The 15,240-nt window shown below is 46.9% G+C and overlaps 1 protein-coding gene across 2 annotated transcripts in view; it reads left to right on the forward strand.

Annotated features, from left to right (window-relative positions):
• col15a1a (collagen, type XV, alpha 1a) overlaps positions 1–9,976 on the forward strand; it is a 129,862-nt gene extending 119,886 nt beyond the window's left edge. For both annotated transcript variants that reach the window (XM_079805942.1, XM_079805943.1), the window contains exons 40-42: positions 3,777–3,974; positions 5,002–5,111; positions 8,621–9,976. In XM_079805942.1, the coding sequence (XP_079662068.1) occupies positions 3,777–3,974; positions 5,002–5,111; positions 8,621–8,879 (567 nt within the window). In that variant the 3' untranslated portion in view covers positions 8,880–9,976. The remainder of the gene's footprint in view (positions 1–3,776; positions 3,975–5,001; positions 5,112–8,620) is intronic.
• Positions 9,977–15,240: the final 5,264 nt, after the last annotated feature.

Consider the following 15,240-nt stretch of genomic DNA (forward strand, 5'->3'; position numbering starts at 1 on the left):
AGTGTAGTGTGATGTATATAGTGTGATGTGTGATGTATATAGTGTGATGTATATAGTGTGATGTAAATAGTGTAGTGTGATGTATATAGTGTGATGTATATAGTGTGATGTGTGATGTATATAGTGTTGTATATAGTGTGATGTATATAGTGTGATGTATATAGTGTGATGTAAATAGTGTAGTGTGATGTATATAGTGTGATGTATATAGTGTGATGTCCATCCATCCATCCATCTTCTTCCGCTTATCCGGGGCCGGGTCGCGGGGGCAGCAGTCTAAGCAGAGATGCCCAGACTTCCCTCTCCCTAGACACTTCCTCTAGCTCTTCCGGGGGGACACCGAGGCGTTCCAAGGCCAGCCGGGAGACATAGTCCCTCCAGCGTGTCCTCGGTCTTCCCCGGGGCCTCCTCCCGGTTGGACATGCCCGAAACACCTTCCCGGGAAGGCGTTCAGGAGGTATCCGGAACAGATGCCCGAGCCACCTCAGCTGTCCCCTCTCGATGTGGAGGAGCAGCGGCTCTACTCCGAGTTCCTCCCGAGTGACTGAGCTCCTCACCCTATCTCTAAGGGAGCGCCCAGCCACCCTGCGGAGAAAGCTCATTTCGGCCGCCTGTATCCGGGATCTTGTCCTTTCGGTCATGACCCAAAGCTCATGACCATAGGTGAGAGTAGGAACGTAGATTGACCGGTAAATCGAGAGCTTCGCCTTACGGCTTAGCTCTTTCTTCACCACGACAGACCGGTACATCGACCGCATTACTGCAGAAGCTGCACCGATCCGTCTGTCAATCTCCCGTTCCATCCTCCCCTCACTCGTGAACAAGACCCCTAGATACTTGAACTCCTCCACTTGGGGCAGGAACTCTCCACCAACCTGAAGTGGGCAAGCCACCCTTTTCCGACTGAGGACCATGGCCTCGGATTTGGAGGTGCTGATCCCCATCCCAGCCGCTTCACACTCGGCTGCAAACCGTCCCAGTGCATGCTGAAGGTCCTGGTTAGAAGGGGCCAACACGACAACGTCATCCGCAAAGAGCAGAGACGAAACCGTGTGGTCCCCAAACCTGACACCCTCCGGCCCTTGGCTGCGCCTAGAAATTCTGTCCATAAAAATTATGAACAGAACCGGCGACAAAGGGCAGCCCTGCCGGAGTCCAACATGCACCGGGAACAAGTCTGACTTACTGCCGGCAATGCGGACCAAACTCCTGCTTCGGTCATACAGGGACCGGACAGCCCTCAGCAAAGGACCCCGGACCCCATATTCCCTCAGCACCCTCCACAGGACGCTGCGAGGGACACAGTCGAATGCCTTCTCCAAATCCACAAAACAAATGTGGACTGGTTGGGCAAACTCCCATGAACCCTCCAGCACCCTGTAGAGGGTATAGAGCTGGTCCAGTGTTCCATGACCAGGACGAAAACCACACTGTTCCTCCTGAATCCGAGGTTCCACTATCGGCCAAATTCTCCTCTCCAGTACCCTGGCATAGACTTTCCCGGGGAGGCTGAGAAGTGTGATCCCCCTATAGTTGGAACACACCCTCCGGTCCCCCTTCTTAAAAAGAGGGACCACCACCCCGGTCTGCCATACCAGAGGCACTGTCCCCGACCGCCACGCGATGCTGCAGAGGCGTGTCAGCCAAGACAGCCCCACAACATCCAGAGACTTGAGGTACTCAGGGCGGATCTCATCCACCCCCGGTGTCTTGCCACCGAGGAGTTTCTTGACCACCTCGGTGACTTCAGCTTGGGTGATGGACGAGTCCTCCTCTGAGCCCCCAGCCTCTGCTTCCCCAATGGAAGACGTGACGGCGGGATTGAGGAGATCCTCGAAGTATTCCTTCCACCGTCCGACAACATCCCCAGTCGAGGTCAACAGCCGCCCATCGCCACTGTAAACAGCGTTGGTAGGGCACTGCTTCCCCCTCCTGAGGCGCCGGACGGTTTGCCAGAATCTCTTCGAGGCCAGCCGATAGTCCTTTTCCATGGCCTCACCGAACTCCTCCCAGGCCCGAGTTTTTGCCTCCACAACCACCCGGGCTGCAGTCCGTTTAGCCTGCCGGTACCTGTCAGCTGCCTCAGGAGTCCCACAAGCCAGCCAGGCCCGATAGGACTCCTTCTTCAGCTTGACGGCATCCCTTACTTCCGGTGTCCACCACCGGGTTCGGGGATTGCCGCCTCGACAGGCACCGGAGACCTTGCGTCCACAGCTCCGAGCAGCCGCTTTGACAATGGAGGTGGAGAACATGGTCCACTCGGACTCAATATCTCCAGCCTCCCTCGGGATCTGGTCGAAGCTCTGCCGGAGGCAGGAGTTGAAGATCTCTCTGACAGGAGACTCGGCCAAACGTTCCCAGCAGACCCTCACAGTACGTTTGGGTCTACCGAGTCTATCCAGCTTCCTCCCCCGCCATCGGATCCAACTCACCACCAGGTGGTGATCAGTTGACAGCTCCGCCCCCCTCTCTTCACCCGAGTGTCCAAGACATACGGCCGCAGGTCAGATGAAACGACCACAAAGTCGATCATTGACCTACGACCTAGGGTGTCCTGGTGCCATGTGCACTGATGGACACCCTTATGCTTGAACATGGTGTTCGTTATGGACAAATTGTAACTAGCACAGAAGTCCAATAACTGAACACCACTCGGGTTCAGATCAGGGGGGCCGTTCCTCCCAATCACGCCCCTCCAGGTTTCACTGTCATTGCCCACGTGGGCGTTGAAGTCCCCCAGTAGAACGACGGAGTCCCCAGTCGGAGCACTCTCCAGCACCCCTCCCAGGGACACCAAGAAGGTCGGGTACTCTGCACTGCTGTTTGGCCCGTAGGCACACACAACAGTGAGAGACCTATCCCCGAGCCGAAGCCGCAGGGAAACGACCCTCTCGTTCACCGGGGTAAACTCCAACACATGGCGGCAGAGCTGGGGGGCTATAAGCAAACCCACACCAGCCCGCCACCTCTCACCATGGGCAACTCCAGAGTGGTGAAGAGTCCATCCCCTCTCGAGGAGTGTGGTTCCAGAGCCCAAGCCGTGCGTGGAGGTGATTCCGACTATCTCTAGTCGGAACCTCTCAACCTCACGCACAATCTCAGGCTCTTTCCCCGCCAGTGAGGTGACATTCCATGTCCGAAGAGCCAGATTCTGTGTCCAGGGATCGGGTCGTCTAGGCCTCCTCCCTCGACTGCCGCCCGATTCGCTTTGCACCGGCCCCTTACGGTCCCTCCCGTGAGTGGTGGGCCCACGGGAAGGTGTCCCCACGTCGCTCCTTTGGGCTGAGCCCGGCCGGACCCCGTGGGGGAAGGCCCGGCCACCAGGCGCTCGCATACGAGCCCCAACCCCAGGCCTGGCTCCAGGGTGGGGCCCCGGCTGCGCCGTACCGGGCGACGTCACGGTCCTCGTTTTATTTGTCATCATAAGGGTTTTTGAACTGCTCTTAGTCTGACCCGTCACCTAGGACCTGTTTGCCTTGGGAGACCCTACCAGGGGCATATAGCCCCGGACAACATAGCTCCTAGGGTCATTCGGGTACTCAAACCCCTCCACCACGTTAAGGTGGCAGTTCATGGAGGAGTATAGTGTGATGTGTGATGTATATAGTATAGTGTGATGTATATAGTATAGTGTGATGTATATAGTGTGATGTGTGATGTATATAGTGTGATGTATATAGTGTGATGTATATAGTGTGATGTATATAGTGTGTGTCCTGACGTGTGTGTGTGTGTGTGTGTGTGTGTGTGTGTGTGTGTGTGTGTGCTGTTCTCAGCTGAGGCTGGTGGCTCTCAACGCTCCGCTGACGGGGAATCTGGCCTCCATCCACTCGGTGAACAAACTCTGCAGAACTCAAGCTCAGGCTATGGGGATCAGAGACGATTACAGGGCCTTCCTCTCACACCACCTGCAGGACCTGATCGACGTCGTGCCGCCCCGTTACCGCTCACACACACCAGTCGTCAACCTACGGGTAATGATCATTCTCTCTCAGGCTTCATGAATCTCACCTGTCTCTGTTTAAAGGGACAGTTCACCCAAAAATTAAAATGACCCCATGATTTACTCTCCCTCAACTCATCCTCTGTGTGTGTGACTTTCGTCTCTCAGATGAACACAACCAGAGTTATATTAATAATGTCCTGGCTCTTCCAAGCTTTATTATGATGGATAGATGCACTTTTATGATGGATGGATGCACTTTTATGATGGATGGATGCACTTTTATGATGGATGGATGCACTTTTATGGTGGATAGATGCACTTTTATGATGGATAGATGCACTTTTATGATGGATAGATGCACTTTTATGATGGATAGATGCACTTTTATGATGGATGGATGCACTTTTATGGTGGACAGATGCACTTTTATGGTGGATAGATGCACTTTTATGATGGATGGATGCACTTTTATGGTGGATAGATGCACTTTTATGATGGATGGAGGCACTTTTATGATGGATGGATGCACTTTTATGATGGATAGATGCACTTTTATGATGGATAGATGCACTTTTATGATGGATAGATGCACTTTTATGACGGACAGATGTACTTTTATGATGGATAGATGCACTTTTATGATGGATGGATGCACTTTTATGATGGATAGATGCACTTTTATGATGGATAGATGCACTTTTATGATGGATGGATGCACTTTTATGATGGACAGATGCACTTTTATGATTGACAGATGCACTTTTATGATGGATAGATGCACTTTTATGATGATAGATGCACTTTTATGATGGATGGATGCACTTTTACGGACTTCAAAAAAGCATAAAGCTTGGAAGAGCCAAGACATTATTAATATAACTCTGATTTTGTTCATCTGAAAGAAGAAAGTCATACACACCTAGGATGAGTTGAGGGCGAGGAAATCATGGACTAGCCCTTTAAGAGTTTAAAATAATATATTTCAGTGTTCACACATTATATTCAGATGCTTGCGTGTTAAATCCATGTGTGTGTGTGTGTGTGTGTGTGTGTAGGGTGAGGTCCTGTTCAAGAACTGGGAGTCCATCTTCTCCAACCATCTCCTTCCTCCTAGAATCCCGCTCTATTCCTTCGACGGGCGGGACGTGATGAGCGACCCCTTCTGGTCAGTACACACATCACACATCACAGGTCAAGTGTTAAACACTCACAGATCACGCAGCTCTGAAGAGAGATTCTAACACACTTCAACAACTTCTTGATCCAATCATGCGCTTAACAGCTTGGTGTGTGTTATTCTTTCATGCACATGTTAGACAAGCGATTGCAGAAGTTTAGTCCTATCATTCCAGCTCATTAATGGCTTAAGGAGAAACTCCAGTGAAGGTTTAGAGGAGAGTCTCTCCAGCTCAGACTCGGCTTCCTCCACACAGCGACCGCAGCCCAGACGACAGCAGAACACCGCCCGCTCATTCCTCCACCCGTGTGTTTGTGTTCTCCTGCTCTCTTCATGTGTATTTATACTCCGGGCCGGTATATATAGCTCCAGATGAGGCAGTGACAGCACAGCAGCAGCAATTGTGGTTTTCTGGAGCCTTTTTAAGGTTGTTTGTGAGACGGCCCTGGATGGCCTGAGTTCCAGGAGAGCTGCTGCATGAACCCACGCAGGAGAGGACGTTCTCACAACCTTGTGCAACGTTTCCTAAAATGTCTAAAGTGACAAAAATCCTGAACCTTCACAGAACATTAGGGATGCTCCTAAAGCGTTCTCTGGTGCTGCGGCTCAAGGTTCCTGATGGGACTTTAAGGGGACGCTAAGGGCCCTATCTTGCACCCAGCGCAATTGACTTTGTACACCGACGCATGTGTCATTCCTATTTTGCACCCGCGCAAAGCGCGCTTTTCCCTCCACAGAAGCACGTCGCTAAACTAGTGAATGAACTTGCGCTCCCTGGGCGGTTCAGCGCAAAAAAGGAGGCGTGTTCCGGCGCAAACAATCCCTGGTGCTATTTTGCTGTTCCATTAAACAATTGCGCCACTGACCAGAAAAAACCTAGTCTAAAGTCAGTGGCGCGTTGCGCGTTGTTCATTATGCTATTTTAAGGGCGCATGCTTGACCATAATGTATAGCGTGCACAACGCGCATACACTTTGCTCATGTAATCTACACAGATGCAACAGTTATTTTGGCAAATCATAAATTGTTACACTAAAAAAATATTAACACATGAGATGACGGAAATCATTGTGGTGTGCCACGAAGATGTGAAAAAAATAGGCATAAATCTAGCTTACAAATGATTCAGGCTAATTGTAATAATTAAGGATAAGACCTGTTTGCCCAATAGTGGCAAGACATATATGTATATAAGGACATCTGACAAATTGGTTTGTCCGTCAAGAACCAGGAAAAAAAATCGACTGAAAAACTGAAAAAACTGAAAGACTGAAAAAAAAAGACTGTGAAATCACCTTTACCATAATGTACAACATTACAACTTCACTTCTCTGTCTTTCACTGCTCTTACAAGAACATCAGTCTCCTCGGCTGTGAACCGCTCCTGGCGTGCGCCTGGTAAATACGCCATAATAATAGCAATCCATAATGGAACTTGCGCACCTGCTTTTACAGGGAATGTTGGATGACGCTCGGATTGGTTTATTCACGTTACGCCCAAACCACACCTATGAATAATGAAGCTACTTCAGACCAACCCATTTTAGATTTGCGCCGGGCGCAAGAGCCATTTATCCCGCCGGGAAAATAGCAACAGCGCCGAGACCTGCCCACAAAGTTACTTGCGCTTCCCGCTTTGACACTTGCGTTTCAGATCGTTAAAATAGGGCCCTAAATCTCCAGAGCCACTTCATCAGTGTTTCATTTGAGAAAACTCCCGTCATAAACACACAGATCCTCACGGCAACCGTCAAAATAACAGCTGGGTTAACTTGACACATATATCACTGTTGTACAGCAGAATTTAGATACGCCTCAATGTTAGATATGGATTTTTTAGTGCCGATACCGATTTTTTTTCATCAGCCTCAGCCGATGACGATACGGGCTGCCGATTTTCTTGAGCCGATATTTGGAGCCGATGCTGCTTTTGCTCCCTCAATTTACATCATAAAAATGACACAATGATCAGGATGATAACAATTTAAAATTGACAATTTAAAAAAAGGAACATTTATTGAACTAAAAAAAAACAATATTTAGCAAATAGTAAAAACAGGTGAGGTAGAACAAGAAAAAAAAAGAGTTCAGTGGTGAAAATAAATAAATATTTAAGCATAAATAAAATAATGACACTATTACACACAGTATCAACAAGCGAGCAGCATAATAAAGTGCACACTGACTGTACTATACTTCATTTAAAACTATTTACAACCTAGTCATTTAATGCTTACACTCTAAACAATGCTGGTTGAAAAGTTGGGTTGAATATGGACCCAGCGGTTGGGTTAAATGTTTGCTTAAAACAACCCAATTGATGGGTTAGTCCATTTTCAATCCAACTTGGGTTATTTTTAACCCAGCATTGTTTAGAGTGTAGGTGCACTTCACTGAATCTCTTGTAGAAACACCAGCGGTAATTCAGGAGAAAATCTCCCAATGCTCCACGTGAAACTTCAGTCTTTCCACCTTTACCATCGTGTCAATTCTCAGCTGATTTTGATTAATATGCGCGAGGGAGAGCGAGAGAGTTTGAAGACGGCGAGAGCTGCCCTGTGGCCTTCACTCAAAAAAATGCTGGGTTAAATCAACCCAATTGCTGGGTTAGTCCATTTTCAACCCAACTTGGGTTATTTTTAACCCAGCATTTTTAGAGTGTTGTATCGGCCGAAAAATCGCAAATATCGGTCGGCCGATATATCGGTCTAACACTACTCAATGTACTGATAATACTAACACTAATGTAACAATAAGCTCCAAGGACCAAGGCAGCTCTGCATAATGTCGATAACACTTCTATAAATGACTTACAGTTATTGATCCCTAAAGTACAGAAAAAGGTACCGTTGGGTAAAATGTGAGCTTTGAGCACTGAGATGTTTGCACATGTCTTGAGTTACGCTCGTGTGTGTGTGTGTGTGTGTGTGTGTGGACTGGTAATCCCTACGTTATGGGGACAAAATGTCCCCACAAAGATGGCAATATCCGAAATCCTCATCCTTGTGGGGACATTTTTAGGTCCCCATGAGGAAAACATCTTATAAATCAGACTAAGTGATGTTTTTTGAAAATGTAAAAATGCAGAATGTCTCCTGTGATGAGTAGGTTTAGGGGCAGGGGCAGTGTGTGTGTGTGTGTGTGTGTGTGTGTGTGTGTGTGTGTGTGTGTGTGTGTGTGTGTGTGTGTGTGTGTGTGTGTGTGTGTGTGATGGGTAGGTTTAGGGGCAGGGGCAGTGTATGTGTGTGTGTGTGTGTGTGTGTGTGTGTGTGTGTGTGTGTGTGTGTGTGTGTGTGTGTGTGTGTGTGTGTGTGTGTGTGTGATGGGTAGGTTTAGGGGCAGGGGCAGTGTAGGGGAATAGAATATATACGGTTTGTACGGTATAAAAACCATTACGCCTATGGAAAGTCCCCATAAAACATGAAAACCCAACATGTATGTATGTGTGTGTGTGTGTGTGTGTGTGTGTGTGTGTGTGTGTGTGTGTGTGTGTTCAGGCCTCAGAAGGCGGTGTGGCATGGCTCTTCAGAGAGAGGCAGGCGGCTGGACGCTCTGAACTGTGAGTCCTGGAGAGCCGGAGACATGGCCATCACGGGTCAGGCCTCGTTCCTCTACAGCGGTTTACTGAACCAGCAGACCCGCAGCTGCTCCAACCACTTCATCATCCTGTGCATCGAGACCAGCCACGACCAGCAGAGCCTCCAGGAGCTCCAGGCGGCACAGCATCGCCACAGAAGATGGCATCACAGAAACTGAGCTCATGAACGTTTGGAGCGACCGAAGCTTCTCCAGAATGTAAGGTGTGTATAGAGACAGAGTGACACGCGTCATAATCTGAAGGCCACGCCCACTCGGGGGAAAACAATCCAACGCTCTCCATTGACTTTGCATTGTGTGAAGCGCATCCTTGTCATTCCGGACTTATAACAAAAAACAGAACAATGTCTAAAAGCTGATATGTGACAAAGTGTACAGCAAACAAGCTAAACAAAACCCACAACCAAAAACCCAGACGTTTTTATAAGCTATTGACCCAAAAAACGAGCGTTTAAGGTCAAAAAAGTGGATACATGCCATTGAGACACGTTATATTACACTGAGAACTACACACACTGGAGGAGAACGTCATCAGAGACAGGAAATATCATATATAAAACTGACATTTGGATATTTGACTTAACAGTGACAGAATGTTTACTGCACACATAGACAAACTGAGACACACTGAGTGTCAGGATCCCAAAATTAACCCATTCTTCAGCTGAAGCGTCACGTTTTACTGCCTGTATCCACTTTTGTCTCCTTAAACTCTCGTTTTTTTGGGTCGACAGCTTATAAAAATGTATTTCTGTGTTTTTTAGCTTGTTTGCTCTACACTTTGTCACATATCAGCTTTTAGACATTGTTCTGTTTTTTGTTATAAGTCCGAAATGACAAGGATGCAGCCTCACGCAATGCAAAGTCAATGGAGAGCGTTGGATTGTTTCCCCCCCGGTGTGGGCGTGGCCTAAATACACTCTGTCTCTATTGGCCAGATCCCAGCGGTGGATGGCTCGGCCCTCTCCATCACATTTTGATGCACTGTACTTTTCATATTGTATTTTTGGTGTTGATTTTCCAAAAAAAAAAAAAACCTTTTTTTCATCATGTCAGTTATTTGTTTGTATTTAATTTAATTTCAGTGTTTTATTTATACAGTGACCGCACATGATTCAAAAATGTCATGGATAAATATGTAATTTAACACTCATTTTTTTATTGTCATGAAGCAGTTTTTGGACATTACCTTTTTTTATAGATTTTTTAAAAAGCAAATCAAGTGTTTATTGTCTGTTGAATAAAACATTTTTTCCAAATGTGATCTATATGTGTGTGTTATTTTGACCCGTGCTGAACTCAGTGTGTGTGTGTGTTTATGAACAAATGTCCAGTGGGAAAGCTTGAGTCTGTTTATTGGGAAAGTTTGCACCTCCTGAACACGAGCACAGATGGCCAGAGCAGTTGGCATGAGTTTGTGTTGTTTTTCAGGGTTTGCCACCCTCAGACTGGCACTGCCACACACACCAACACATCATTTACCAACAGTGTGACTGTTTTTCTCCTTACACTGGAATGTTGTGGGGAATCATGTGAACAGTCACAGCTTTAAACGGGTTATGAACTGCATGTTCTCTGAGGTCCACTTATAATGTTTTCATCAAAAAACATCCTCATTTAGAAGTAAAACGCTCTCTTTCAAACACTCTGCTTTAATGGGCGTGTGTCATTCAGGACTTGGAAGTAACCGCCCCCTGCTGTGATTGGCTAACGGTTTTGCATATTAAAATAAGTATTGGAGATATCATAGTTATAATTGACACACATCGTCATGCTGTAAATAAGACAACATCTGTATTCCAAACCCTCCATGTTTTGTTATTGGCATATACTTACGTAGCCTTACTGATGCAATCTGACTGGAACTTCGTTAAAAGTAAAGTTCATCCACGCTTTCTGAACGCTAGGATCCCGATGAAAACACTTCCGCAGGTCTGGATCTCCTCTCTATGGTGTGTTTCTGGAGTAATCCTGTGTTTGCATCGCTCTCGTATTCACTGCTTCATGACACGTGTGAATCAGGGGGCGGGGTTAAAGAGGTGATGATGCAGAAGTGGGCGTCGATATGGTCTTTCGTCACACTGTGATGTCATAATGTGACAAAATCCGAAACGAGTTGTTTTTTGAGCTTGGTTTCAATAAAAGCTGTTTTTGGACTATGATAGTACAATGACCTCTTACATGTCAAAAGATCAAAGATCATTTCATAACCCTTTTAAATATGAATTCATAACACATATCAGGCTTCAGTTTAGTTTGATGGTCATCATGAATCTTTCTAGGTTTTGAATTTGAAATGTACATTTCTCATTTCACATCATTAGAAAGTTGCTCACTATATTTTATTTATTGTTTTATTTATTTGTATTTTTCTATTTTCTTTCTTTCTTTCTTTTTTTTATTTATTTATTTTATACATTTTTTTTTTTTTTTTTTTAATTTTGCCCCAAAAACAATTATTATTTACAAGACAATTTAAATTACTTCAACTTTTATTCAGTCAATCCAGGGCTTTATATCTCATAATTTACCACAGTAAATAGATTCTATATTTGTTTTAAGTTTTATTTTACTTATGTTGGCCCTGAGTACCCTAGCCCCCGCATAGCAACACCCTAGCAACCCCTATGGAGGTCAACGGGGCACATCAATTGTTTGGTTACCCTTATTCTTCAGAATATTTTCTTTTGTGTTCAACAGAAAAAAGAAACTCATACAGGTTTGGAACAACATGACAGAATTTTAATGTATGGGTGATCTGTCCCTTTGTCATAATTTACTGTACAAACTCTGAAAGGTGGAGTGTCTCACAAACATAACCAGAATATCCCTGCACCTCAGTTATTGATTACAGTGAAAATAACCCTGAGGACTTCAGTATTAATATTAATGTAATATTGTAACAGTGCTACGTATATTTTTTGTATGATATAATGGACTATTTCTTTTACAGTATTCAGTTATTATCTCTGTCCAATCACTGTGACTTTGACCTTTCAGCATGTATGATGGAGCCAGCTGTGTGAGTGTGTGTGTGTGTGTGTGTGTGTGTGTGTGTGTGTGTACTGTACTCTGTGATCAGGCAGTTGTGCTCATTAGGGTGATGAAGGTGACACTTGACTTTCATGTGTGGTTGGCGTGGCTTTATATAGTGTTGGTTTGATATGGCGGCTGTGTGTGTGTGTGTGTGTGTGTGTGTGTGTGTGTGTGTGTGTGTGTGAACCACATTGGAGAATTAGTGCCACTTCCTGCTGCTCTCTCGTCTCTCTCCGGCTGCGTCTCGTGCACGGCCACAACAAAGGCTGACGTTTCAATTGTGAGTATTAATTACAGCACAGCAGAAGATGGAGCGGAAGTCCCGGCACTGAAGTTATAAAGTAGCTCATTAAATACCACTTATTTGCCTTCACCACAGAAAAAGTCATTACAGCCTCCAATTTTAGTTCAGCTTGGAACACCTACTGTAATTATCTCAAGATATATTGCTTATGTCTGGCTTCAGATAGCATGTCTTTAGCTTGATAAACAGATATTTAAATGTATATAGCGGCGACCCATAAGTGCACAATAATAGCGTTCAAACCCAACAGCAGGTTTTATTCTCGGCGGTGCACAGAAACACGTCTGAGCCGAAGCTCGTGGAGGAACATCTGCCATCATGTTGTGTTGCGTGCATTAAATATAATGGGCCTGGATTTGCCTCAAAAGATCTTATCTCAGACGTATTTTTGCATATCTTGTTTTATTTATTTTCAAGTGGCAGATTGTGACAAACCAGTACTGATGTGGTAGGGTCAAAGATCATATTTTCCCCTCCAGTGTCGATCAAACATGGGTTTGGGAAAGAACAGTGGACATCTGTTGTAATATGATTGTGCTGTAATGGCCTAAGGAGCAGGATATCGTGGATCAAAGGTCAGGAGAGTCATGGGAATCATATACAGATGTCACAAGCCCTCGGCGGAGAAATAGTTAGATTTGAGTTATTTCTCAACCTCTAGATGGTTTTGTTGAATCGCTTTTTATTTATTTAGCCGTTTTGATTTATTCTGGTTCATTTGTTGAACCATAAAGAAAACGCTCAGCATCAGATGAACATGACGGGAACACACTCAGAGCCACACAACCTGAACACCAGAGCCTGAACACCAGAGCCTGAACACCAGAGCCTGAGCACCAGAGCCTGAACACCAGAGCCTGAGCACCAGAGCCTGAACACCAGAGCCTGAACACCAGAGCCTGAACACCAGAGCCTGAACACCAGAGCCTGAACACAAGAGCCTGAACACCAGAGCCTGAACACCAGAGCCTGAACACAAGAGCCTGAGCACCAGAGCCTGAACACCAGAGCCTGAACACCAGAGCCTGAACACCAGAGCCTGAACACAAGAGCCTGAGCACCAGAGCCTGAGCACCAGAGCCTGAACACCAGAGCCTGAACACCAGAGCCTGAACACCAGAGCCTGAACACCAGAGCCTGAACACAAGAGCCTGAGCACCAGAGCCTGAGCACCAGAGCCTGAACACCAGAGCCTGAACACCAGAGTCTGAGTACCAGAGCATGAGCACCAGAGCCTGAGCACCAGAGCCTGAACACCAGAGTCTGAGCACCAGAGCCTGAACACCAGAGCCTGAGCACCAGAGCCTGAACACCAGAGCCTGAACACCAGAGCCTGAACACCAGAGCCTGAACACCAGAGCCTGAACACCAGAGCCTGAGCACCAGAGCCTGAACACCAGAGCCTGAGCACCAGAGCCTGAGCACCAGAGCCTGAGCACCAGAGCCTGAACACCAGAGCCTGAACACCAGAGCCTGAACACCAGAGCCTGAACACCAGAGCCTGAGCACCAGAGCCTGAGCACCAGAGCCTGAGCACCAGAGCCTGAACACCAGAGCCTGAACACCAGAGCCTGAGCACCAGAGCCTGAGCACCAGAGCCTGAACACCAGAGCCTGAGCACCAGAGCCTGAACACCAGAGCCTGAACCCCAGAGCCTGAACCCCAGAGCCAGAACACCAGAGTCTGAACACCAGAGTCTGAACACCAGAGCCTGAGCACCAGAGCCTGAACACCAGAGCCTGAACACCAGAGCCTGAACACCAGAGCCTGAACACCAGAGCCTGAACACCAGAGCCTGAGCACCAGAGCCTGAGCACCAGAGCCTGAGCACCAGAGCCTGAGCACCAGAGCCTGAGCACCAGAGCCTGAGCACCAGAGCCTGAACACCAGAGCCTGAACACCAGAGTCTGAACACCAGAGCCTGAACACCAGAGCCTGAGCACCAGAGCCTGAGCACCAGAGCCTGAGCACCAGCGCCTGAGCACCAGAGCCTGAACACCAGAGCCTGAGCACCAGTGCCTGAGCACCAGAGCCTGAACACCAGAGCCTGAACACCAGAGCCTGAACACCAGAGCCTGAACACCAGAGCCTGAGCACCAGAGCCTGAGCACCAGAGCCTGAACACCAGAGCCTGAACACCAGAGCCTGAGCACCAGAGCCTGAGCACCAGAGCCTGAACACCAGAGCCTGAACACCAGAGCCTGAACACCAGAGCCTGAACACCAGAGCCTGAGCACCAGAGCCTGAACACCAGAGCCTGAACACCAGAGCCTGAACACCAGAGCCTGAACACTATCCATCCATAATTTATCTATCATCTATCCATCCATCCATCCATCCATCCGTCTTTCCCTCCATCTATCCATCCATCCATTATCTATGCATCCATCCATCCATCCATCCATCTATCATCTATCTATCATCTGTCCATCCATCCTCTAAGTATCATCTGTCCATCCGTCTGCCCATCCATCCTCCATGTATCACCTATCTATCCATCCATTATCTATCTATCCATCCATCCATCCATCCATCCATCCATCTATCATCTATCTATCATCTGTCCATCCATCCTCTAAGTATCATCTGTCCATCCGTCTGCCCATCCATCCTCTATGTATCACCTATCCATCCATCTGTCTGTCCACCCATCCATCCATCAATTTATCCATCCATCTTCTATCATCCATCCATCCATCTATCATCTATCTTTCTGTCTATCCATCCATCCATCTACCATCTATCCATCTGTCCATCCATCTATCATCTGTCCATCCATCCATCCATCCATCCATCCTTCTATCATTATCCATCATCTATCTATCATCAATCCGTCTGTCCATTCATCAATCCTCTATGTATCATCTATCCATCCGTTTGTCCATCCATCCATCCTCTATGTATCATCTGTCCATCCATCCATCCATCCATCCATCCATCCATCCTTCTATCATCATCCATCATCTATCTATCTATCATCAATCCGTCTGTCCATTCATCAATCCTCTATGTATCATCTGTCCATCCGTTTGTCCATCCATCCATCCTCTATGTATCATCTGTCCATCCGTCTGCCCATCCATCCTCTATGTATCATCTATCCATTCATCGGTCTGTCTGTCCACCCATCCATCCATCAATCTATCCATCCATCCATCCATCCATCCATCCATCCATCCA

This window comes from Gobio gobio (genome assembly GCF_949357685.1).
Source record: "Gobio gobio genome assembly, chromosome: 23".
NCBI classification, from domain to species: domain Eukaryota; kingdom Metazoa; phylum Chordata; class Actinopteri; order Cypriniformes; family Gobionidae; genus Gobio; species Gobio gobio.